Source organism: Zea mays, chromosome 9 (assembly GCF_902167145.1).
Source record: "Zea mays cultivar B73 chromosome 9, Zm-B73-REFERENCE-NAM-5.0, whole genome shotgun sequence".
Lineage (NCBI taxonomy): Eukaryota > Viridiplantae > Streptophyta > Magnoliopsida > Poales > Poaceae > Zea > Zea mays.
The window spans coordinates 118996172-119022941 of NC_050104.1; the positions used below are offsets into that span (position 1 = coordinate 118996172).

The window sequence follows — 26770 nt, forward strand, 5'->3', positions numbered from 1 at the left end:
ACGAAGGCCGCGGGATTCCCACCTCTCTCACGCCGGTCTCCGACCGCCTCGCTCTCCCCCCTTCGCGCTCGGCCTCGCGCTCGACCCATCTGGGCTGGAGCACGCGGCGACATTCACTCGTCGGCTCAGGGACCCCCCGGTCTCGGAACGCCGACAGTGATTGGCGCCAACAATTGATTTTTTATCTAATATATGTTCTACCTAAAATTATCTCGACACGTATAAACGCTGACCTGCCCTACAATGGGCTGTTGGCTGAACCAGTTATCGCTGGATAGTGTAAAATTGAACTATCTAGCGACAACTAAAAATAAACGGAGGAAGTAATTATTAGTTGCCATGCCGGCCTAAAATCGTTCTGTATGAACCAGACCAAACGTACTTGACAGTGAGAGAAATACAGGAGCTGGAAGCCACGCCCGCGCCCGCGCCCACGCTCTCCATGACGCCCTCTTAAACGAGGACGAGGAGGCGGACCTGTTCGTTCGCGTTGCCCGCGACTCTCTCCGTCCTCCTACTCTCACACGCTTGGCGCGCGCGTGCTTCCACACGTCCGTCGCCTCGCCTGGCTGATTGGTTTGGGACCTGGCTCCAGCAATGGCGGTGCAGGCGCATTATCACCACCACCACCACCACCACCACCGCGAGTCCCCTTTCCTCGTCAGGTACCTGCCGTCGCCGCTGTACATCTTCTAATCGTTTCTTCCGAGTTGATCGTCGGTCTGCGGATCGGATTCGGATGTGTGATTTGAGCGCCTGGTTTGCCAGCGGCGGCGCGCCGGAGGGCAGCCGGTTGGCGGCGGCGATGGAGCTGCATCAGGCGCAGAAGGAGGCTACTACGGCGCAGCAGCACGCTCCGCCCGACTTCTCGCATGGAGGTAACCAGACCAAACAAAGCGTCCTCCTTGGTTCCTCAGCAGATTTCGTCTTCTTGGGCGGCACGCTTGTGCTCTGCTTTCGGATGGTGATGAGAAGGTCGCGAACGCGAGGACTTATCTGTTGGGTTGGTGTGCGCACATAGGTTGCGGCGGCGGGAAGAAGCGGCAGCGCGAGGCGGACCCCGTGTCCCGGCAGCTCTTGTCGTTGCAGCAGCAGCAACCACAGGCGCAGGGGCCCAAGTTCATCAACCTGGCGCAACTGCACAAGCGGCCGGCGACGGGCCTCCGGCTCGACTTGGACGAGGGCTCGGAGCACGTGCCGTGCACGTCCTCGGCCTCGGCGTCGTGTCTCCTCCTCTCCGAAGAGCTCGCCGCGCAGCGCGACCAGCACAAGGACGAGATGGAACGGCTGATCCAGGAGCACGTAAGACCCGCTTGATCGCCACCTATATCGGCCGGCCCTCCGTTAACAGAGCTAGCTAATGGGCTCCTCCTTGTCGCCTTACAGGCGGAGAGGCTCCGGCGCGCGCTGGCCGACACCCGGCGGCGGCACTACCGTTCGCTCGTCGGCGCGGCCGAGGCGGCTGCTGCTCGGCGGATAAGGGAGAAGGAGTCGGAGGCCTGGGAGGCCGCGCGGCGCCGCGCCGACCTGGAGGATCGGGTCGCGCGGCTGAGGGCGGAGGCGGCGGCGTGGCAGGCAAAGGAGCTCGCGGACCAGTCCACGGCCGCGGCGCTCCACGCGCAGCTGCAGCAGGCGAGGGGCAAGGCCACCGACGCCGAGGAAGGGGGCAACGCGGCGGACGACGCCGGGTCGTGCTTCGTCGACCCGGACAGGGTGGTGGAGATCGCCCCGCCGCCGGCCAGGCCGTGCCGGGCGTGCAGGCGGCGGTCGGCCTCCGTCGTGCTGCTCCCTTGCCGCCACCTCTGCGTCTGCGCCGAGTGCGAGCCCGCCGTCCCCGCCGCCCCCTTTGCCGCCGCAGCTGTCGCCGCTGCCTGCCCCGTGTGCCGTGGCGCGGTCACCGGCACGGTGCAAGTGTTCGTCTCGTAGCGGGAGGGAAAGGTTAAAAAAAATGGTGCTCCTGCCAAAAGGAATGGCAGGTGAAAATGGGGAATGAACGATGGCAAATTGTGTAGTGGAGTGGAGCGCATTACTTTTTATTTCTCTGTTTTTTTTGCTCATTTGTTCATTACAATCATTTTTTCTCTTCGTATAGTGCCGGTAGGAATAGGATCGTGCTCTCTCTCTGCCTCGGTTCCTGTGGACTTTTTTACCGCCTGAGATTAATTAATGGCTTTGCCCTGTCCCTGCGGTTGCTGGTAGCCTCCTACGTGAGCAGCAGCGCCTTGGGGTTGGGGACGACGGACGATGCGTTAAAGGCGAGGCGGGGATTCGCGTGATGCGTAGTAGTGGCGGGAGACGCGGCCGATCACGTGACGTGACGATCTCGGCATCGCCCATCGCCATCCGTCGTGGGCCGCGCCGTGCGATCCCCATCGGGGGTACGGGCGCGCGTCGCGGCTGCGCTGTCGGTTGTTCGCCGCGCAGGCCTTGGAAGAGGAGGAATGGGGGTGCGCGGCGTGCGGTTGCAGGCTTTGGCCAACGATTGATGAATTGTGTTAATTGTAAACGGTTGTGTGAACAGAGAATGAGAACTCGTAGTCCCTTTCTATTGATCTAGTACATATTTATACACAGTGAAGAGGTGTCTTTGTACCCTTTCGTGGATTACAGAGAGAGAGAAAGAGTTACAACTTTTCACTAACAGACACCTTTTCTAACAGACACCTAATCACTAACTATCTCTATTTCCCGGAGTCCTTTGCTTCATGCATCCTGGCGACGAACGGTTGTACCTTTTTCTGAACGAGTGTCTTTTCATAAAGATGAGATCACCGTTGAATTAATTCTTAACACTCCCCCTTGATCGAATCCATTTTATTGAGATCAACTTGGAATATATAAACTAACAATCTCTAATCTATTATGTCTATTATTATCTTGTAAAAACCCTGTGGGAAAAATAGATGATATGACATATATCCTATGTTGATATTACCTCATTAAAAACTTTATATGGTAAAACCTCATCGAGGGAAAAATCCATAGAAAGAAAAGAGTATAATATAATGTCAACTAGGTTATATTTTGGAGAGTGATACTCCCCCTGATTCCTGCAAATCTCTAAGTCGTCTCATACCTATTCCTTTAACATATTTCGAAAATGTGGAATATGGTAATGACTTTGTAAATAAGTCACCAAGATTATCACATGACTTAGTTTGCAAAATGTTTATTTCCCCATCCTTTTGTAACTCATGAGGGTAAAACAATTTTGGAGCAATATGTTTTGTAATATTACTTTTTATATAACCAGTCTCCATCTGAACAACACAGGCAACATTATCTTCATAGATAATGGTTGGTGAGTTAATTGAACCAATGCCACATGACTGCGTTATGTGGTTTATCATTCTGCGAAGCCAAGTACACTCCTTAGAGGCTTCATATAATGCAATAATTTCAGAATGATTAGTGGAGGTAGCTACCAAAGTTTGTTTGGATGATTTCCAAGAGATAGCAGTTCCACCCTGTAAAAATACAAAACCGGTTTGAGATCTGGCATTATGGGGATCAGATAAATAGCCAGCATCAGTATATCCAATTAAAGTAGGGTCTTGACTTCTACTATAGAAAAGACCAAGATCTCTCGTGCCATTAAGATATCTAAAAATATTCTTAATTCCGGTCCAATGACGTTTTGTAGGAGCTGCACTATATCTCGCAAGTAAATTCACTGCAAATGCAATGTCCGGCCGGGAATTATTTGCAAGATACATGAGTGCTCCAATAGCACTGAGATATGGAAATTCAGAACCCAAAATCTCTTCTCCTTCATCCTTTGGTCGAAAAGGATCTTTATTCATATCGAGAGATCTTACAACCATAGGAGTTTTGACTGGATATGCTTTATCCATATTGAATTTCTCTAATACTTTCTGGATATATGCCGATTGATATATAAAAAATCCTGAAGGTAAATATTCAAGTTGAATACCTAAACAAAATTTGGTTTGACCCAAATCCTTCATCTCAAATTCCGTCTTTAAATGATGACGTGCTTCATTTATATCTTTTTCGTTTCCAATAATATTGAGGTCATCAACATATACTGAAATGATACAAAATCCAGTGGAGGACTTTTTAATGAACACACATGGACAATCATCATTATTAGTGTATCCTTTAAGAGAAAGGAAATCACTTAAGCGATTGTACCACATTCGCCCTGATTGTTTTAAGCCATATAGTGACTTTTTCAACTTTACACAATACATGTTACGATTTGCCGATGGATTCGGTATATTTATTCCATCTGGAACTTTCATATAAATTTCCGAATCCAGTGACCCATATAAATATGCGGTTACTACGTCCATCAACTGCAAAGATAGACGATTTTGTACTGCCAGTGAAATTAAGTATCGAAATGTTATACCACTCATTACTGGAGAGTATGTTTCATTATAATCAATGCCGGGCTTTTGCGTAAAGCCTTGTGCTACTAACCTTGCTTTATATCTCACCACTTCGTTGTTTTCGTTTCGCTTACGAACGAAAACCCACTTGTATCCTACTGGGAAGGTGCCTTTAGGTGTTAACATCACTTCCGAGAATACTTCTCTTTTATAAAGCGAGGCAATCTCTTTTTCAATAGCTTCTTTCCACTGATTCCAGTCTGAGCGTTTTCTACACTCTACCATGGATTTAGGATCTAGATCATTAAGGATGTCAGCAACTTGTTCAGAGAAATAAGAGTCGACTACAGTAGCCTTGCGGTCAAAGGTTTCACCAGTTTCAATATAATTGGTAGCAAGTTCATCTACCCTTAAGGACACATCAGGATTTCCCATATCCATGGTCCTCGGGTTTTCCGATATTACTTCTTCGACTATGTGCGCATTCGAAGAGGGTTGTGTATCAATTCCACATTGTGTTTCATTAACTTGTTGTTGATGTGCATTTACCGTCTTTCTTTTCTTTAAAGGAGGCGAATCCTTATTGGTTGCCTTACTTCTCCCCCTTTTATTAGTAGGATTTTGAGTGGTTTTGTTTGGTACCTCCACTCTTTCAGGCGCGTTCCTAGCAGGAATGAAAGACTTTATTACACCTTTGTAATTAGTGAATGCATCAGGCAGGTTATTTGCAATATTTTGCAAACCAATAATTTTCTGAACTTGGAGTTCATTTTCTTTAGTACGGGGATCTGAGGAGGAGATACTCTTCGCATCCCAATCAATTTCTCGGCATTCTCCTTTCTGGTACTTGAAATCTCCCCCTAATGCCGGGAAATGCTCCTCATTAAAAATACAATCAGCGAACCGGGCCGTAAATAGATCACCCGTTAGGGGTTCTAAATACTTTATTATTGACGGAGATTGGTAACCCACATAAATCCCTAACTTTCTGTGGGGGCCCATAGAGGTACGCTGTGGTGGTGATATCGGTATATAAACGGCACACCCGAATTTACGCAAATGGGAAATCCTAGGAGGGTCCCCTCGTACTAACTCCAAGGGAGAGGAGTCATGATATGCAGTTGGTCTTAGTTGTAGTAGGTCGGCAGAGTGTAAAACTGCATGACCCCAACATGACGTAGGCAAAGAGCAATTCATTAGTAATGGACGCGCAACGAGCTTTATTCTTTTGATTAAAGATTCAGCCAAACCATTTTGAGTGTGGACATATGGGACTGAGTGCTGAACCTGAATTCCTAAAGCCATACAATAATCATTAAAGGCATGGGAGGAGAATTCAGCAGCATTGTCCATTCGGATCGATTGGATCCGATGTTCAGGATAATGTGCCTTTAGCTTTATAATTTGTGACATTATTTTAGCAAAAGCATGGTTTCTAGTTGACAGTAAACACACATGTGACCATCTTGTAGATGCATCGATTAAAACCATAAAATATCTGAACGGTCCAGAAGATGGCTCAATTGGGCCACAAATATCGCCTTGAATTCTTTCAAGAAATCTAAGTGGTTCCGCTCGGATTTTAAGAGGTGAAGGTCTTAAAATCAATTTCCCTGTAGCACATGCAGTGCATATATAATCTGAAGATTTGAGAAATTTTGCTTTAGTCAAATCATGACCAATCGAATTGGTGATAATTTTTCTCATCATCCCGATACCTGGGTGCCCTAGTCGATCATGCCAAATTTGAAATGCATCGACATTCTGAAAAATTACCTTGTATGTAACATGTTCAATGGGCTTGATGTATGTATAATATAATCCGGATTCTAGAGTTGGAATTTTTTCACATATCTGTTTGCCATATTCAGTAGGTTTGGTAAGAAGTAGATATTCTTCTTTATTTTCTTCATATGTTTCCACATGGATCCCATTCTTACGAATATCTCTATAACTTAATAAGGTACGAGTTGAATCGGGATATAATAAAGCATTCTCGATCACAATTTGAGTACCCATTGGAAGAGTGATAATGGCTCTGCCAGAACCAACTATCAATGCATCTCTTCCAGCAATTGTTAAAACATTTCCTTCCCTTTTCTTTAAAGTCTGGAAATATTTTATCTCAGTTAATATAGAGTTTGTGGTACAGCTATCCACAAGGCATAATTCCTCCTCCAATGAACCATTTCCGGTAGACATCTATATTAATAACAAGAATTATGTGATTAATTCTTTATTTTATTAAATATTTATTTATACATACATATGGTATCTGATATCAATATTACAATAATAATATTATGGTATATATGAGTTTTTGTACTATCATTAGTACAACTCTTATTGTAATAACTATCTTCAAATCCTAAGCAAACTCTATATAATATGACTTCTAACTATGAATTTTATTACAACACTTAAATGATATGGGTATCAAATTTCAGAAGTAGATATCTAAACTAGATCTCCACATATGTCGCCCGAGTTGTATTCAATCATCATGTCGTCCATCTGCTGAGCGGATGCCTTGTTGTTGGAACAACCAATCTCCTTATCTTTCTCAGTAGCTTGATTGAAGTGGGCTTCATATCTTGATCTTTTGTTGCCATCTCGGAGTGACCTTAAATAAAGGTCTACCAAATGCTTAGGAGTACGGCAAGTGGCTGCGAAATGTGTGTTGCAACCACACTTGTGACAAAGACGTGGTTTGTCATTTGCAATTTTTTCATTTCCACGAGCTCTCTTGTTTTCTTTATGCCTAAGGTTCTTTTTAAAGTTGCGACCACGATGAGCAGGAGGAAATTTTGGATTTCTAAGTGGAGATCCATTAAATTTCCTTTTATTCAGAGCTTTATTCTGTGCATGGTGGACCTCGGGTAGAGGTGCAGCACCAACTGGTCGTAAATGATGGTTCTTCATAAGTAACTCATCATTCTTCTCGGCTTGAATTAGTGAGTGAATAAGCTGGGAATAAACTTGGTGGTTCTCTTTACGATATTGATTACACAATACCCTGTCTGACGGGTGCATAGTTGATAAAGTTTTTTGTATCTTTTCTGCATCCGTTGGTTCTTTTTCACAAAATTTCAACCTTGTGCATATGTTATGAACTCTATGATTGTAATCAGTTACTGATTTAAAATCTTGTAAGCGTAGATGATTCCACTCATGCTGTGCTTCAGGACATATAATTTCCTTTTGCTGTTCATAACGTTCTTGAAGTGCGACCCATAGGTTTCGAGGATTCTCTTCCAAAAGATATTCTTTCTTGAGATCTTTATGGATGGAAGTCCTTAACAAGAGTAATGCAGTGTACTTCGCAATATCAGTTATATTTGGATTGTTTGCGTCAGGTGCATTAATGGTATGTAAAATCCCTCTAGATGCAAAACCAATTTTGATATCTGATGCCCATGCAAGATAATTGCTACCATCGATAGCAAGTTCCTCAAATTCCTTTATTCCTTGCATTTTTCCTACAAGGTATAACCATCGATTTATTATGTTACCTATGTGGTAAATATAAAACCTTAATGGTCGTGTTGTAAAATTAAAATATTGTTTATCCTATAAAATTCTTTGAAGTCATAGATATTCGAAGTTGTTATAACCTCCTAATTATGTATTGCCACAAATTGTTATTTTTTTAAAAAAATAAGGTAATCTCCAGTAATGGAGTAGACCAAGTATCTAGAGTATTATTTTATGAGAAGAACATGTATAGATAATCATCATATTAAGACATGATGTAGATCTCTTAGTGATAGGCAATTTAAATTGCTGCTTAAAAGGTATGGTCTCTAGGCAGAAATATTCATTTTTTTTGAATAAGACGCAGCCAATGCCCTAGTCTCTATCACCTTATGTTGATTCTCAAAATAATTTTAGATACATTTAATTTAATGATATATGTGTTATATAAGAATTTGCAAATATATGTAAATGTATATTTCTTTTAACCCTAAGAACAAATCAAATATATATTGATTGTGAGAGTTAAATCTGTAGCGTAGTGTCATCATTTTTTAAAAAAAAATACATAAAAGGCAAAAAATGTACACAAACACATATATACATTCACATATTCACGGTTATATTTTACAACTGTAACATAATATTTAGATACATCTAACTAATGATATAGTAGAAATGCAAAAGAAAATTGCTAGAATATGTAAACTAACACATATGTACAAATTAATAAAACGGGTATGGGTCTGAATGAACCATAACCATATTAAAAAGGGGAATTAGGGGTTCTGTGTGTATCCGTAGACAACTTGGCCCATGCAGCGTTCTAGCCCATCAGCGGCGGTTGTCGAGGGTAAAAGAAAATAAAACCAGGGGCTTCGAAACCCTAGTCTCATCTTCTTCCAGCCGCCGGCACCAGACGCCATCGCGGGCTCGGCATCCATCCGCTGGCCATGCCACCATCCGTGAGCGCGGCCTCCAGCCGTGGATCCGGCCGCCAGCCGCCAGCCTTAGGCGCGCTGGACCACCAGCCGCGGGCAGCAGGCGCGCACTCGGCTGCCATCGCGGGCGCCAGCCGCGGATCCGGCCGCCAGACGCCAGTCGCGGGCGCGCTGGACTTCCAGCCGCGAGCCGTGAGCGCACGACCACCAGCCGCGGACGCACGGACGCCAGCAGCGGGGGCTGCACGGACGCCAGCTGAAAGGGAATTAGGCTTACACCTAGTTCCTATATAATTTTGGTGGTTGAATTGCCCAACACAAATCTTTGGACTAACTAGTTTGCTCTAGTTAATAAGTTATACAGGTGTCAAAGGTTCACATCAAGCTAATTAAAAGGACCAAAGTTGGGTTCAAATAGAGAGCTAAAGGCAACCGAAGGCACCTCTGGTCTGGGGGGCACCGGACTGTCCGGTGTACACCGGACAGTGTCCGGTGCGCCACCGGACATGTCCGGTGCACCAGAGGACTTCAACACAAACTCACCACCTTCGGGAATTTTCGGAGGCAACTCCGCTATAATTCACCGGACTGTCCGGTGTACACCGGACATGTCCGGTGCTCCAAGGAAGGGCGGCCTCCGGAACTCGCCTGCCTCGGGTTTTCACTTCAGCTGCTCCGCTAAAATTCACCGGACTGTCCGGTGTACACCGGACTGTCTGGTGCATCCTCGGAGCAACGGCTACTTCGCGCCAACGGCTACCTGCAACGGCATTTAATGTGCGCGCAGCGCGCGCAGAAGTCAGAGTCGCCCATGCCGGCGCACCGGACAGTGAACAGTGCATGTCCGGTGCGCCACCGGACATCAAGGGGGGCCCAGAAGTCAGAACTCCAACGGTCAATTTCCAACGGCACTGATGACGTGGCGGGGGCACCGGACTGTCCGGTGTGCACCGGACTGTCCGGTGTGCCATCGAACAGACAGCCTTCCAACGGCCACTTTTGGTGGTTGGGGCTATAAATACCCCAACCACCCCACCATTCATTGCATCCAAGTTTTCCACTTCCCAACTACTACAAGAGCTCTAGCATTCAATTCTAGACACACCAAAGAGATCAAATCCTCTCCAAATTCCACACAACACAATAGTGACTAGAGAGAGTGATTTGCTTGTGTTCTTTCGAGCTCTTGCGCTTGGATTGCTTTCTCCGTTCTTGATTCTTTCATTGCGATCAAACTCACTTGTAATTGAGACAAGAGACACCAAACTTGTGGTGGTCCTTGTGGGAACTTTGTGTTCCAAGTGATTGAGAAGAGAAAGCTCACTCGGTCCGTGGGATCGTTTGAGAGAGGGAAGGGTTGAAAGAGACCCGGCCTTTGTGGCCTCCTCAACGGGGAGTAGGTTTGCAAGAACCGAACCTCGGTAAAACAAATCTCCGTGTCTCACTTGCTTATTCGCTTGGGATTTGTTTTGCGCCCTCTCTCGCGGACTCGTTTCCTTATTACTAACGCTAACCCGGCTTGTAGTTGTGTTTATATTTGTAAATTTCAGTTTCGCCCTATTCACCCCCCCTCTAGGCGACTATCAATTGGTATCGTAGCCCGGTGCTTCATTAGAGCCTAACCGCTCGAAGTGATGTCGGGAGATCACGCTAAGAAGGAGATGGAGACCGGCGAAAAGCCCACTACAAGCCAAGGGAGCACTTCATCGGAAGAGTCCCGCACCAAGAGGAGGGAGAAGAAGAAGATCTCCTCCAACAAAGGGAAGGAGAAGAAATCTTCTTCTCACCACAAAGAGAAGAAGGAAAAATCTTCTTCCCACAAGCCGCGTCGGAGTGGGGACAAGCACAAGAGGATGAGGAAGGTGGTCTACTACGAGACCGACACTTCATCAACATCAACCTCCGACTCTGATGCACCCTCCGTAACTTCTAAACGCCAAGAGCGTAAGAAGTTTAGTAAGATCCCTCTACACTACCCTCGCATTTCTAAACATGCACCTTTACTTTCCGTCCCATTAGGCAAACCACCAACTTTTGATGGTGAAGATTATGCTAGGTGGAGTGATTTAATGCGATTTCATCTAACCTCACTCCACAAAAGTATATGGGATGTTGTTGAGTTTGGTGCACAGGTACCATCCGTAGGGGACAAGGATTATGATGAGGATGAGGTGGCCCAAATCGAGCACTTCAACTCTCAAGCGACAACGATACTCCTCGCCTCTTTAAGTAGAGAGGAGTATAACAAAGTGCAAGGGTTGAAGAGCGCCAAGGAGGTTTGGGATGTGCTCAAAACCGCGCACGAAGGAGATGAGCTCACCAAGATCACCAAGCGGGAAACGATCGAGGGGGAGCTCGGTCGGTTCCGGCTTCGCAAAGGGGAAGAGCCACAACACATGTACAACCGGCTCAAGACCTTGGTGAACCAAGTGCGCAACCTCGGGAGTATAAAGTGGGACGACCACGAGGTGGTTAAGGTTATTCTAAGATCACTTATTTTCCTTAACCCTACTCAAGTTCAATTAATTCGTGGTAATCCTAGATATACTAAAATGACCCCCGAGGAAGTTATCGGGAATTTTGTAAGTTTTGAGTGCATGATCGAAGGCTCGAGGAAGATCAACGAGCTTGATGATCCATCTACATCCGAGGCTCAACCCGTCGCATTCAAGGCGACGGAGGACAAGAAGGAGGAGTCTACACCAAGTAGACAACCAATCGACGCCTCCAAGCTTGACAATGAGGAAATGGCGCTCGTCATCAAGAGCTTCCGCCAAATCCTCAAGCAAAGGAGAGGGAAAGACTACAAGTCCCGCTCCAAGAAAGTTTGCTACAAGTGTGGTAAGCCCGGTCACTTTATTGCAAAATGTCCATTATCAAGTGACAGTGACAGGGGCGACGACAAGAAGGGGAGAAGAAAGGAGAAGAGGTACTACAAGAAGAAGGGCGGCGATGCCCATGTTTGTCGGGAGTGGGATTCCGACGAAAGCTCAAGCAACTCCTCCGACGACGAGGACGCCGCCAACATCGCCGTCACCAAAGGGCTTCTCTTCCCCAACGTCGGCCACAAGTGCCTCATGGCAAAGGACGGCAAACGGAAGAAGGTTAAATCTAACTCCTCCACTAAATATGAATCTTCTAGTGATGATAATGCTAGTGATGAGGAGGATAACTTGCGTTCCCTTTTTGCCAACCTTAACATAGCACAAAAGGAAAAATTAAATGAATTGATTAGTGCTATTCATGAAAAAGATGACCTTTTGGATTCCCAAGAGGATTGTCTAATTAAAGAAAACAAGAAACATGTTAAGGTTAAAAATGCTTATGCTCTAGAAATAGAAAAATGTCAAAAACTATCTAGTGAGCTAAGCACTTGCCATGAGATGATTGACAACCTTAGACATGAAAATGCTAGTTTAAATGCTAAGGTTGATTCGCATGTGTGTAATGTTTCAATTCCCAATCCTAGAGATAATAATGATGATTTGCTTGCTAGGATTGAAGAATTAAACATTTCTCTTACTAGCCTTAGAGTAAAAAATGAAAATTTAATTGCTAAGGCTAAAGAACTAGATGTTTGCAATGCTACCATTTCCAATCTTAGAGATAAAAATGATATTCTTCATGCTAAGATTGTTGAACTTAATTCTTGCAAACCCTCTACATCTATTGTTGAGCATGTATCTATTTGTACTAGATGTAGAGATGTTGATGTTAATGCTATTCATGATCATATGGCTTTAATTAAACAACAAAATGATCATATAGCAAAACTAGATGCTAAAATTGCCGAGCACAACTTAGAAAATGAAAAATTTAAATTTGCTCGTAGCATGCTTTATAATGGGAGACGCCCGGGCATTAAGGATGGCATTGGCTTCCAAAGGGGAGACAATGTCAAAATTAGTGCCCCTCCTAAGAGATTGTCCAACTTTGTAAAGAGCAAAGCTCCCATGCCTCAGGATAACGAGGGTTACATTTTGTACCCTGTCGGTTATCCTGAGAGTAAAATTAGGAGAATTCATTCTAGGAAGTCTCACTCTGGCCCAAATCATGCTTTTATGTATAAGGGTGAGACATCTAGTTCTAGGCAACCAACCCGTGCTAAGTTGCCTAAGAAAACTCCTACTGCATCAAATGAACATAATCTTTCATTTAAAACTTTTGATGCATCTTATGTTTTGACTAACAAATCCGGCAAAGTAGTTGCCAAATATGTTGGGGGCAAGCACAAGGGGTCAAAGACTTGTGTTTGGGTACCCAAAGTTCTTGTGTCTAATGCCAAAGGACCCAAAACCATTTGGGTACCTAAAGTCAAGAACTAAACTTGTTTTGTAGGTTTATGCATCCGGGGGCACAAGTTGGATACTCGACAGCGGGTGCACAAACCACATGACAGGGGAGAAGAAGATGTTCTCCTCCTATGAGAAAAACAAAGATCTCCAACGAGCGATCACATTCGGGGATGGAAATCAAGGTTTGGTCAAAGGTCTTGGTAAAATAGCTATATCTCCTGACCATTCTATTTCCAATGTTTTTCTTGTAGATTCATTAGATTACAATTTGCTTTCCGTATCTCAATTATGCAAAATGGGCTACAACTGTCTCTTTACTGATGTAGGTGTCACTGTCTTTAGAAGAAGTGATGATTCAATAGCATTTAAGGGTGTGTTAGAGGGTCAGCTATACTTAGTAGATTTTGAAAGAGCTGAACTCGACACATGCTTAATTGCTAAGACTAACATGGGTTGGCTCTGGCACCGCCGACTAGCCCATGTTGGGATGAAGAATCTTCACAAGCTTCTAAAGGGAGAACACATTTTAGGATTAACAAATGTTCATTTTGAGAAAGACAGGATTTGTAGCGCATGCCAGGCAGGAAAGCAAGTTGGCACTCATCATCCACACAAGAACATCATGACGACCGACAGGCCACTGGAACTCCTACACATGGATCTATTCGGCCCGATCGCTTACATAAGCATCGGCGGGAGTAAGTACTGTCTAGTTATTGTGGATGATTATTCTCGCTTCACTTGGGTATTCTTTTTACAGGAAAAATCTCAAACCCAAGAGACCTTAAAGGGATTCTTGAGACGGGCTCAAAATGAGTTCGGCTTAAGGATCAAGAAAATAAGAAGCGACAACGGAACGGAGTTCAAGAACTCTCAAATCGAAGGCTTCCTTGAGGAGGAGGGCATCAAGCATGAGTTCTCTTCTCCCTACACGCCGCAACAAAATGGTGTAGTAGAGAGGAAGAATCGAACTCTATTGGACATGGCAAGAACCATGCTTGATGAGTACAAGACTTCGGATCGGTTTTGGGCCGAGGCGGTCAACACCGCTTGCTACGCCATCAACCGGTTATATCTTCACCGAATCCTCAAAAAGACATCATATGAACTCCTAACCGGTAAAAAGCCCAACATTTCATATTTTAGAGTCTTTGGTAGCAAATGCTTTATTCTTGTTAAGAGAGGTAGAAAATCTAAATTTGCTCCTAAGACTGTAGAAGGCTTTTTACTTGGTTATGACTCAAACACAAGGGCATATAGGGTCTTTAACAAGTCCACTGGGCTAGTTGAAGTCTCATGTGACGTTGTGTTTGATGAGACTAATGGCTCTCAAGTAGAGCAAGTTGATCTTGATGAGATAGGTGAAGAAGAGGGTCCATGCATCGCGCTAAGGAACATGTCCATTGGGGATGTGTGTCCTAAGGAATCCGAAGAGCCTTCAAATGTACAAGATCAACCATCCTCCTCCACGCAAGCATCTCCACCAACTCAAAATGAGGATGAAGCTCAAGTTGATGAAGAAGAAGATCAATCAAATGAGCCACCTCAAGATGACGGCATAGATCAAGGGGGAGATGCAAATGATCAAGACAAGGAGGATGAAGAACAAAGACCGCCACACCCAAGAGTCCACCAAGCAATCCAACGAGATCACCCCGTCGACACCATCCTCGGCGATATTCATAAGGGGGTAACTACTCGATCTCGGGTTGCACATTTTTGTGAACATTACTCGTTTGTTTCCTCTATTGAGCCACACAGGGTAGAGGAAGCACTCCAAGATTCGGATTGGGTGGTGGCAATGCAAGAGGAGCTCAACAACTTCACTAGGAATGAGGTATGGCATTTAGTTCCACGTCCTAACCAAAATGTTGTAGGAACCAAATGGGTCTTCCGCAACAAACAAGACGAGCATGGTGTGGTGACAAGAAACAAAGCTCGACTCGTGGCCAAAGGATATTCACAAGTCGAAGGTTTGGATTTCGGTGAAACCTATGCACCCGTAGCTAGGCTTGAGTCAATTCGCATATTATTGGCCTATGCTACTTACCATGGCTTCAAGCTTTATCAAATGGACGTGAAAAGTGCCTTCCTCAATGGACCAATCAAGGAAGAGGTCTATGTTGAGCAACCTCCCGGCTTTGAAGACAGTGAGTATCCTAATCATGTCTATAAGCTCTCTAAGGCGCTTTATGGGCTCAAGCAAGCCCCAAGAGCATGGTATGAATGCCTTAGAGATTTCCTTATTGCTAATGGCTTCAAAGTCGGTAAAGCCGATCCTACTCTATTCACTAAAACTCTTGAAAATGATTTGTTTGTATGCCAAATCTATGTTGATGATATCATATTTGGGTCTACTAACGAATCTACTTGTGAGGAATTTAGTAGGATCATGACACAGAAATTCGAGATGTCAATGATGGGGGAGTTGAAGTATTTTCTAGGATTCCAAGTCAAACAACTCCATGAGGGCACCTTCATCAGCCAAACGAAGTACACTCAAGACATTCTAACCAAGTTTGGGATGAAGGATGCCAAGCCCATCAAGACACCCATGGGAACTAATGGGCATCTCGACCTCGACACGGGAGGTAAGTCCGTGGATCAAAAGGTGTACCGGTCGATGATAGGTTCTTTGCTATATTTATGTGCATCTCGACCGGATATTATGCTTTCCGTATGCATGTGTGCAAGATTCCAAGCCGACCCTAAGGAAGCTCACCTTACAGCCGTAAAACGAATCTTGAGATATTTGGCTTATACTCCTAAGTTTGGGCTTTGGTATCCTAGGGGATCCACATTTGATTTAATTGGTTATTCGGATGCCGATTGGGCGGGGTGCAAAATCAATAGGAAGAGCACATCGGGGACTTGCCAGTTCTTGGGAAGATCCTTGGTGTCTTGGGCTTCAAAGAAGCAAAATTCGGTTGCTCTTTCCACCGCTGAAGCCGAGTACATTGCCGCAGGCCATTGTTGCGCGCAATTGCTTTGGATGAGGCAAACCCTGCGGGACTACGGTTACAAATTAACCAAAGTCCCTTTGCTATGTGATAATGAGAGTGCAATCAAAATGGCCGACAATCCCGTCGAGCATAGCCGCACTAAACACATAGCCATTCAGTATCACTTTTTAAGGGATCACCAACAAAAGGGGGATATCGAGATTTCTTATATTAACACTAAAGATCAATTAGCCGATATCTTTACCAAGCCTCTTGATGAACAATCTTTTAACAAACTTAGGCATGAGCTCAATATTCTTGATTCGCGCAACTTCTTTTGCTAAGATTGCACACATAGCTCTTTTATATATACCTTTGATCATGTCTCTCTCATATGCTATGACTAATGTGTTTTCAAGTCTATCTCAAACCAAGTCATAGGTGTATTGAAAGGGAATTGGAGTCTTCGGCGAAGACAAAGGCTTCCACTCCGTAACTCATACCTCGCCGACGCTCCAAGTCACTCTCCATTCATGGGGGAGAAAGCATGAGCACCAAGAAAAGGACTTTGTCTTTGGGGGAGCCCAAGGCAAAAGGTCCGGACTTCGTCTTTGGTATAATCTTAACTCATTTATTTCATGACAAAAGGGGAAGATAGCACTTCGAGGGCTCTAATGATTCCGTTTTTGGCGATTCATGCCAAAGGGGGAGAAAGTATGAGCCCAAAGCAAAAGGACCGCACCACCACCCATTTCAAAAATTTTAGTGTTTTCCAAGAGTATTTTTCAATTGGTATCTTTTTGAGTTAAAAAGGGGGAGAAGATAGTATTTCAATCATCAAAACCCTCTTGAACACTAAGAGGATGATTTCATTTAGGGGGAGTTTTGTTTAGTCAAAGGAAAAGCATTTGAAACAGGGGAAGAAAATTTCAAAATTTAAAAATGCTTTGCAAACTCTTATTCATTTACCCTTGACTATTTGCAAAAGAACTTTGAAAAGATTTACAAAAGATTTTTGCAAAAACAAAACATGTGGTGCAAGTGTGGTCCAAAATGTTAAAGAAGAAGAAACAATCCATACATATCTTGTAAGTACTTATATTGGCTCAATTCCAAGCAACCTTTGCACTTACATCATACAAACTAGTTCAATTATGCAATTCTATATTTGCTTTGGTTTGTGTTGGCATCAATCACCAAAAAGGGGGAGATTGAAAGGGAATTAGGCTTACACCTAGTTCCTATATAATTTTGGTGGTTGAATTGCCCAACACAAATCTTTGGACTAACTAGTTTGCTCTAGTTAATAAGTTATACAGGTGTCAAAGGTTCACATCAAGCCAATTAAAAGGACCAAAGTTGGGTTCAAATAGAGAGCTAAAGGCAACCGAAGGCACCTCTGGTCTGGGGGGCACCGGACAGTGTCCGGTGCGCCACCGGACATGTCCGGTGCACCAGAGGACTTCAACACAAACTCGCCACCTTCGGGAATTTTCGGAGGCAACTCCGCTATAATTCACCGGACTGTCCGGTGTACACCGGACATGTCCGGTGCTCCAAGGAAGGGCGGCCTCCGGAACTCGCCTGCCTCGGGTTTTCACTTCAGCTGCTCCGCTAAAATTCACCGGACTGTCCGGTGCATCCTCGGAGCAACGGCTACTTCGCGCCAACGGCTACCTGCAACGGCATTTAATGCGCGCGCAGCGCGCGCAGAAGTCAGAGTCGCCCATGCCGGCGCACCGGACAGTGAACAGTGCATGTCCGGTGCGCCACCGGACATCAAGGGGGGCCCAGAAGTCAGAACTCCAACGGTCAATTTCCAACGGCACTGATGACGTGGCGGGGGCACCGGACTGTCCGGTGTGCACCGGACTGTCCGGTGTGCCATCGAACAGACAGCCTTCCAACGGCCACTTTTGGTGGTTGGGGCTATAAATACCCCAACCACCCCACCATTCATTGCATCCAAGTTTTCCACTTCCCAACTACTACAAGAGCTCTAGCATTCAATTCTAGACACACCAAAGAGATCAAATCCTCTCCAAATTCCACACAACACAATAGTGACTAGAGAGAGTGATTTGCTTGTGTTCTTTCGAGCTCTTGCGCTTGGATTGCTTTCTCCGTTCTTGATTCTTTCATTGCGATCAAACTCACTTGTAATTGAGACAAGAGACACCAAACTTGTGGTGGTCCTTGTGGGAACTTTGTGTTCCAAGTGATTGAGAAGAGAAAGCTCACTCGGTCCGTGGGATCGTTTGAGAGAGGGAAGGGTTGAAAGAGACCCGGCCTTTGTGGCCTCCTCAACGGGGAGTAGGTTTGCAAGAACCGAACCTCGGTAAAACAAATCTCCGTGTCTCACTTGCTTATTCGCTTGGGATTTGTTTTGCGCCCTCTCTCGCGGACTCGTTTCCTTATTACTAACGCTAACCCGGCTTGTAGTTGTGTTTATATTTGTAAATTTTAGTTTCGCCCTATTCACCCCCCCTCTAGGCGACTATCACCAGCCGCGGGCGCGCACTGCACGGACGCCAGCCGCGGGTCCGGCCGCCTACGAGTTCGCGTCCCGGTCGCCGCCGTCTTGCCGTCAGTCCAAGTACGCCGCATAAGCACGAGCAATCCCCCTGTCCTCCCCTTCTTCCTCTGTTTTTTTAGGACAGAGAATCCTCCCTCTCCTCATCAGAGAAGAAGGAAACCAGATGCACTGGCGCCGTCAGAGTTTGGGGATTCGACTTTAACGGAGTTGAGGTTCGCCCACAGTCCGATTTGTGCACCTCGGCTGCGTTCAATCAAGGCAGGGGATGGCATCGGGACCGCGGATGGTGGTGGTGGTATGACCTCGTCGTCGTTGAAGAAGGGTGGACACCCTGTTCTTGCTGCTCTGGTTGGAGGACGACCGAAACCTGGCGGTGCCGGTGTTGGTGGTCTCCAACGCGGTGCAGTAGGTTCCACCTCCGGTGTCGGTGAGTAAAGGTTTGGAGCCGCGACCGTGGCGAGCATCTCCTCCATGGGTACTGCATCAGGTTGCGCTTGAGAGTTGTAGTACTGGTAGGCGGCGGTGAGAGTAGCCTCCAGAACGCCTGCGTCGCGCAGAGCACATGGTCCGAATCCGTGAAACGGACAGTAACCGTGCGGGTAAGTCCCTCCCATTTGAAACACTGATGCAGGTACTTGTGTGGACGTTGCTGTCGCCGGCGGTGGAGGGGGAACCACCACTGGTGGTGCTCGACGACGACGAGATGAACTGCGATTATGACTGCGGCGATTTGGAATCCAGACACCGGTGACACCGGTGTTAACCAGATTCACCATTACCCTGTGAATGGCAAAGCCAATCCGATTGTCGTCGAGGATTCCTTCACGGTATGCGCGGAGGAACTCCCTGATGACGGCACGGCGGATCGCCTGAACGACGCGTCGAAGAGTAATCGGTGGCATTGTACTTACAGTTTTCTTCGCGTTCTTCTGTTCTTGTATTCTGCGATGTTTTTCCTTTCTTCGCGTTCTTCTGTTCTTCTATTCCACGATGTTTCCTCTGTCCAAAACTCAGTGTCTGAGTCTATGTGCTGATAACGTGTTAATTGTAAACGGTTGTGTGAACAGAGAATGAGAACTCGTAGTCCCTTTCCATTGATCTAGTACATATTTATACACAGTGAAGAGGTGTCTTTGTACCCCTTCGTGGATTACAGAGAGAGAGAAAGAGTTACAACTTTTCACTAACAGACACCTTTTCTAACAGATACCTAATCACTAACTATCTCTATTTCCCGGAGTCCTTTGCTTCATGCATCCTGGCGACGAACGGTTGTACCTTTTTCTGAACGGGTGTCTTTTCGTAAAGATGAGATCACCGTTGAATTAATTCTTAACAAATTGGTCGCGAGCGCAACCGCGACCGCCAACGGCAGGAGAGGACGCCCGGGTCGCATGATCGCAACCGGTCACGGGATCTCGGGCCTTTTGGTGGGAAGTTGGGCCCACCCGCACTGATGGGCTGATTCAAAGTTAGTAGTAGAGTGGCGAATGGGGTCGGCGTGGTCTGGTGGTGCCCACTGCTCCACCGGGGATGACCGTTGGTTCCCGCGCAGCGGTTGTGCAGGTCTGCTGACTGCACGAGTTCTTGACCTTCCTGTCACACACAAGTACTTACAGTACTACGCAACACTGTGTGGGTGGTGCTGTGCACCTCGATTGGCAATTCCATAGGCATGGATGGATGGCACCACGACTGGCTTGCGCTGGAGAAAAACGTCCCGCCGCTTTTGCTGGCCGGGTGGGAGGGCGAGGGATGCATCAGTCCGGAATATCCGAAGAGATAGGATTGCGAAACCGCGGGGTGGGGATGGGTTACGACTTCTTGTGTTTTGTTTGCCTCATTGAAGCGCCGTTGGGACGGTGCGCGTGAGCGAAAGCTAATAAAGCTTGCCATACCGCACTTTGTTGTCTCTCTCTCTCTCTCTCTCTCTCTCTCTCTCTCTTCGAGCCTGCCTGTGCGGTACTCCTACTCCTATATGCAAACGTCAACATCGGCCGAGGCCGAGCCGGCAATTCCTTGGATCTCGCAACATGAGGGGGAAAAGACAAAGGTGCAATTCCTTGGAGCGCGACCTGTCTTCACCCGACTCGTGCTTGGAATAATGGGGTGGGTGTTGTGTTGTGTTGTGTTTGCGGTGCCGGTCGGGCTGGATCAATGATCGTTGCCCCGCCTACCTATACGCATGCGCCTTCCTTGTGCTGTGCAGTTGCGGTGGTGCTCCGCGCGCTGCACGGCGCATGCTCCTCTCGTTTTCCACTGACAGCAGCTGCTGCTGCTGCTGCTACGGGGCAGTTGGGCGATGCATCATTATCTTTCCTTTGTCGCGCGACTTTGGTCATGCCAAAACGTCCAACAACCCCTGCACACTCGCTAGCCGATTATACTCCCATCGCCGTTGGCCAATTGACTTGGGCCTCCACCACAACTAGACTCTAGAGAAGGCAATCACGTGAAGCAGCAAACTAAACACAGGCAGTGTCGCAGCAAGGGCGTCTGCATCAGGTCCAAATATAGTTGACTTATATGCATAATCCATTAGATCTCGTGAAGGTTATGGTCGAGCGTCAGTTTAGATATGATATTTTTATTGGCCAACAAACAATAATTACAGGCTCAGTGAACAAGTCATGCAGCCGGTAACATTATGTACTTCAAGCCATATATAGAGCTTATAACATTGCGTACTTCTTTGGATCCCAAATATTCATTCAGTTTATTGGAAATTGATGGTGGATGCTTTCTAGCTATAAAGTTGTACCCTGGTGATTTTTTCCCCTGAAGTTACAATATTGTATACTTGGTGTGCCTACAAATTCTATTTTCCAGAATTTGATAGTCTTTGTCGCCGATTAGCAGAAACTAGTAAATCAAATAGCTGTTTGCACTCCCTCGTATTCTATCCCAAGGTAGATAGATGGATAGGTGGTAGGCTTGGACGCTTGGTTGATCCAGGAGCGGCTCAAGCACGCGACGACGAATCGTGCTTGGTGCACACGTCCGCCGTCGAACTCGGCACGGCATCCAGCGCGCGCTTTGGGCTTTGAGGTGTCAACGAGACCCAGCGTGACACCCCGAGCCCGTCGCGTTCGATCTGTTTTGTCCCATCGACCAGACATGCATGTACAGCTACTTGCCCAACCGACCAACGCAAGTCGGCAACCCAACAAACGCTCACCTACAACTACAACAATGACTACAAGCACGGAAAAGAAGAATTCTGATACGGGCTCTTTCTTCCTCGATCGAAGGCCGCGGATTACGTTACGTGCCAAGAGCAGCGCCATTGTATTATCGCTAAAAAAAAGCTTGGTAGCTGCTGCTGCTGCTGCTCGGCTCACGTTGCCTCCGGCAGCCCGTCCCCGTCTACGACAAAGCCCACTACATGCTGGTTCCTTGAAGTGCACCACATATAAAGCAATCTACTGAAATCCTACGCCGCATAAGTATCAACCAAAGGTCCAAAACAAAACCGAGCAACTCGTCCAAGTCATTGATCTATGCTACTGCAGAAAATTTCGGTTAATATATCCATATTCCGTTTGAATAGACTAACTTAAGATGGAAATAAAGTACATTCCTCAAAGTAAACAGGTTTCATGTTCATAGGTACCACAAGCGAAAACCTGGAACTCACAGGACTAAGACTGTGTCCAACAAGGACCTGTATGTGGTCCTGTCCGCCAAATTTACAGGACGCCGAGCTCTATTGCTGGTCCAGCAACAGACGGTAAAGCCTTCGGTAAAATACCGGACGCTGTCTACACGTGCTACATTTAGCGTTCCTCTGTGTGTTCGCTACGCAGCCGGCCAGCAGGGGCATAGTGCTGATACGACGAGGATGGCCCACATGCAGCTCATGGGACCAAGAGCTCATAGGAGGCAACGACATTGGAGCATGGGTCGGACCCACATCTGTCAGAAAAAATATAGAACATGGGATATAGAGGACAAAATTTAAGAAACGTTGCTGGAGATGGTAGAGATATAGAGGATGAAATTTTTTAGAGTGTACTGTAAAGGACGAAGAATATTCTTTTAGAGGATGAAATTTAGAGGAAGTTGCTGAAGATAGCCTAACTGAAACAGTTATTTAGTACGCCTTATTAAAACGAAGCACCAACATATCCCAATACATAAGCAAATAATTAATTGACAAAATATACTAAAAACTTTTGCTATAGCCTCAGGTGCGTTTTTTCAATCAAGAATTCAAGAAAATCATAAAGAAAAAAGGGTATGATAAATGCATAATAAGTGGGGTGAGCAATACAAGATCATATCAAATGTACCTATCTCAATTGGTCTTCGGTAATATTTGAGTGAAGATTGCCAACATACAACTTTCTTGCTCCACCTGAAGCGGCACCACCTGATGTCACATTTGCCTGAGCTAAGTTCTTTTCAGCCTCAGATGGCTTAACCATTACTGCTTGTCCAGGCAGTGGTTGTCCAGATAGAGAAATTGCCATTAGAACAGACATAACGTTGTAAAACTCAACTAACCAGTTACAACTTACAAGAGGTAAACATACTTACCCAAGAGAAAGGGCAGTGAAAGATATAAGCTGGCGGATAAAATATAATGCAGCGATGGAAAGTGCTAGGACAAGTAATGAACTATCTCAGTTCAGAATATCATAATGCTCAAGATCAATACAAACAGATTCAACTATCAAATATCAAATATCATGATTAATTCATAGATTCACGTACTTTCTTTGGCAAAGAACTCTCAGAAGTGAGAAAATGAAGTGGTTTCTTACTTGGTTTGGTTGAGGAGTAAAGTGAACTTGTTGTTCTCTAGCTCCACCAGAAAAGGGTACATGAGTAGATGTGTTTGTTTGAACTAATGAAGAGAATCGCCCATGGTTTACTTCAGGAGCAAAATAAGTAGGTGATTTTATTTGAATACTGTGAGCAACTTAAGCTCGCATCTCAATCTCATAAGTAAACACATTTGCTTGATGGAGTGAGGGAATTGACCTTGCATCTTCAGAATGGAAAGGAAATAACAGTCCATGCTTCCATACATCATCGAAAAGCATTGTCACAAAAATGAGTCATTTATCATACTGAAGTAATTAAGCATATAGGGCAATTCACAGGCACTTACATATCAGAGATATTAATGGTCTTTAAGCAATTTCAGCAGCCTGATATCTAAGTTAGATACAACAGCTAGATTAACTGAAAATGAGACACATTAATATCAGCCATTCGTACTGATGGAGTAAGATAAGGGGCATAATGTGGAGAGGTAGATATTAATTGCGGTAATAACACTGGACTTCAACTATCTTCGGAATGACTCATTACGGTTCATCTGTTGTTCTGTAAATTGGGACAGTATAACACTGAGAAAGGACGCAGTTAGAACACAGACAGAGAATTATTCAATCATAAGAAAGTATGATCTTATCTAAATTAGCTATAAACTTTTTTATAGACCGATTGTTTCCTCTCCTGGCCAATTTCATTCAGCTCACCTACACGGTAACTGTTGCTCTAGCCTCTTCAAAGTCCGTCCTAATGCATCGAACACGCGTGCATGCACGCAGAGCGAAACAAAGAGCGTTTGGGGCTTTGGGCTCCTACTCTCCTTGCTCTCGCAGCACTGTAGAAGTACAAAAGGCTCTGCGGAAGAAATGTTTCAAATGTCATCTATTTGATAAGAATGTTGTTAAAATTATGGGTGAAGGGGTCCATCAGGATGCAATTGAATGGTAATTAACACTCAGTAGTCAGTACTCACTGCTACTACTATGCACTACGTTGAACAAATTGCAGGAGCTTAGCACATGTTCACTTCAAAAAAATGGAGCATGCCATTTGATGCGTACATTGATAAATTATTTGGGCCTTGTTGTTAAAAAAGCAAGGAAAGAAACAGTGCCCGGACGACGAGGCAAGGATCTAGTCGAGAAGAACTTGGAGGGAAGGAGCAGTTTACATCTGGTTGGACCTCCGAGTAATAGGGCTGAGGTCGGCGTTACCCTCGCCACCGCCATGGAAACCCAAGCCCAGGGACGGAGAGGAAGACACCGGCGCTGACACCACCACCCGGTTGGCCCAGGGACGGAGTGGAAGACACCGGCGCATATCTCGGGGGAGGGGGGCGGGCGGTGGTCGCGGATGCAGAAGCTGTTGCCGGGGGAGGGGCCCGCTGCAGCGCTAGTTGTAGGACTGGTTTAGTTTTTTCTGACTAGCTTTTCCGAGAATCTAGCTGTGAGAATTAGCTGTGTGAATAATCTGAGTATTATTAAAATTACGTGTGAAGAAAGATAAAGTTATCCATAAGGCTCTAGATCTATAAAGTGATGGATTACTACTATTGCGACGACTCAATCGATTATATGTTTATGTTGATTTTGAATAATTTTTACCCAAACGAATTTTATAGAAGCTGACTGAAAAGCTAAGTATTTGATAGTCCGTAGTAGTTTTTGGTGGTCAGAAGTTACGAAAAGCTGAAACAAGCAGGGTTGTAGGCCATGATGGGCTGCAACAAGCCGATGACAGCGTCGTGGATGTTGCGGTGCTGCCCGAGCGGCAGAGCACGTAGGAGTAGGCTGTTGTATTTCCGGTCACGGAGAATGTGTACCGGTCTAGGGACTTGCCATACTCGACGGTCGTCGACGGTGATCCACGACACTTGCACTTGGGTACCGTTTGGTTCACATATTTGTAACGTAATTGATAAGTGATAACGTTAAATTATGTTTGTTTTAGTCCAACCGTAATTAGATACCATACTAAAAATTGATACCGGACTATTCAAACTTGTTACCGTCAGTAATCGAGTGTAAATCATTATTATTACTCTTTATGTTACATTTTGTGAACCAAACAACACCTTATTTCGGCACACACGGGCTGTGGTGCGGTCGCGGATGCGGTGGGGCGGCGACTGTGGATTGTTGTAGTGGACACGCGGCGGTGGGGGATGGGGGATCTATTCTCGACGACTGTTGCGCGCGTGGCAGAATCTGGGAAAGGGAGGCGAGGGGCGAGGGGGCGGCGTTTGCGGGCGGGTCGCTATGACTTTGGGGCCTTAATAATGAGTAGACGTTCTTCTATTTTCTTGAAATTGAACCAGGATATGCCTTTTTGACTAAGGTATTCATCGCCAGTTTGCTCCTAGTCTAGAGAAGAGAAATAAAAGTTCTCTTGTTTAGAAGGGATAAATAATAAAGAGAAAAAGTTAAGGATCAAACTTTTCTTGTAGAGTGCGGCTGAAGGAAGGCACAGAGAACGCGAAAAAGCTTGACGTGTTGACCTGACCAATGCTCAACGATCACACCAGTCACCAATCGGAAAAAAAAAACAGCACCGTTCGTTTCAGGGCCTGAAAATGTAGCGCTTCTGTTGGAGCCTTTTCTATGCATCCTTTTTGCGTCACAATGATCAGAGTTACTCTGCGGGAGTGCCGGTCAGGCACAAGCTCATCATACATTGCACGTTAAACCTATACATGTATTGATTTTTTGTTTACTACTACGTCCCTTCTCGAATATTTGTCGTTCGTTAGTTTATTTTTAACTAAACGGCGACAGATTAAAAAACGGAAGAATTACTAAGTTGAGCTGAAAAGGTTGCTACGAGCTGTGGCCTAAACAAAAACAAAAGTTAATATAAACCAGTACAATGACCGCATATTACGACAACATACAATTATATTTTGACACCCATAAAAAATAAAAAAATAAATTTAGTATCATGTGAATGATCCATATATCAGATATTAAACTGATAAGAACAAATATTACATTTTATCTTAGCCAAAAGACCGATAAAAATATGAGTTGAAAAGGAGTCCGACCTAATTTTTATAGTTTGTTCGATCGTTCGTCCTCTTTCATCTAGCGATATGGTACTCTATGGGAGTGTTACGCTACGTGTGGCTTCCTTTCAGAGTAAGCTTGGGTGGGTTCTTACAGGCCATCTGTAATGTAATGGTCTATACATGGTGTAACAACACGTTATTAGACGAAAAGCGGGGGAGAATAACAGACCTAAGCCTTCGTACGCAATGCATGACACACAAAACTGATGTCATCGCAGAAACTGGACGCCGGTTACGATCAAACCACGATGAAAGAGGGAGGGGTGGAGGCTTCTTACCGAGGGTAAAGGAAGGATGGCCGAGGAAGTCGATGCTCCGGGGATAGCGAGGAATACTACCTGTCGGGGACCATAATTAGGGGTACCCTCAAGACTCCTAATT

At 45.4% G+C, this 26770-nt stretch overlaps 1 protein-coding gene, 1 long non-coding RNA gene and 1 pseudogene across 3 annotated transcripts; 1 reads left to right on the forward strand and 2 right to left on the reverse strand.

Annotated features, from left to right (window-relative positions):
• Positions 1-320: 320 nt before the first annotated feature.
• Positions 321-2546, forward strand: LOC103638910 (BOI-related E3 ubiquitin-protein ligase 1). The gene is made up of 4 exons (XM_008661700.4): positions 321-665; positions 769-878; positions 1022-1302; positions 1387-2546. The coding sequence occupies exons 1-4, from the start codon at positions 598-600 to the stop codon at positions 1924-1926; spliced, it is 999 nt and encodes a 332-aa protein (XP_008659922.1). The 5' UTR covers positions 321-597; the 3' UTR covers positions 1927-2546.
• A 19502-nt stretch (positions 2547-22048) lies between these two features.
• On the reverse strand, positions 22049-24633 carry LOC100272260 (uncharacterized). 2 transcript variants are annotated; one of them, NR_160288.1, is made up of 4 exons: positions 24497-24633; positions 23660-24180; positions 22836-23567; positions 22088-22458 (listed from the first exon to the last, which is right to left on the reverse strand). It is a non-coding gene; the product is annotated as an uncharacterized lncRNA (long non-coding RNA). The 2 variants fall into 2 exon arrangements; NR_160289.1 differs by having other exon boundaries at positions 22049-22458; positions 22836-24180; positions 24497-24629.
• A 1602-nt stretch (positions 24634-26235) lies between these two features.
• Positions 26236-26345, reverse strand: LOC111590237 (uncharacterized; annotated as a pseudogene).
• Between the last annotated feature and the right edge of the window lie 425 nt (positions 26346-26770).

Coding starts and splice junctions, on each gene's coding strand:
- LOC103638910 (XM_008661700.4), top strand. CDS start 598: ATGGCGGTGCAGGCGCATTATCACCACCACCACCACCACCACCACCGC. Junction 666..768: donor GAGTCCCCTTTCCTCGTCAG/GTACCTGCCGTC, acceptor CTGGTTTGCCAG/CGGCGGCGCGCCGGAGGGCA. Junction 1,303..1,386: donor AACGGCTGATCCAGGAGCAC/GTAAGACCCGCT, acceptor GTCGCCTTACAG/GCGGAGAGGCTCCGGCGCGC.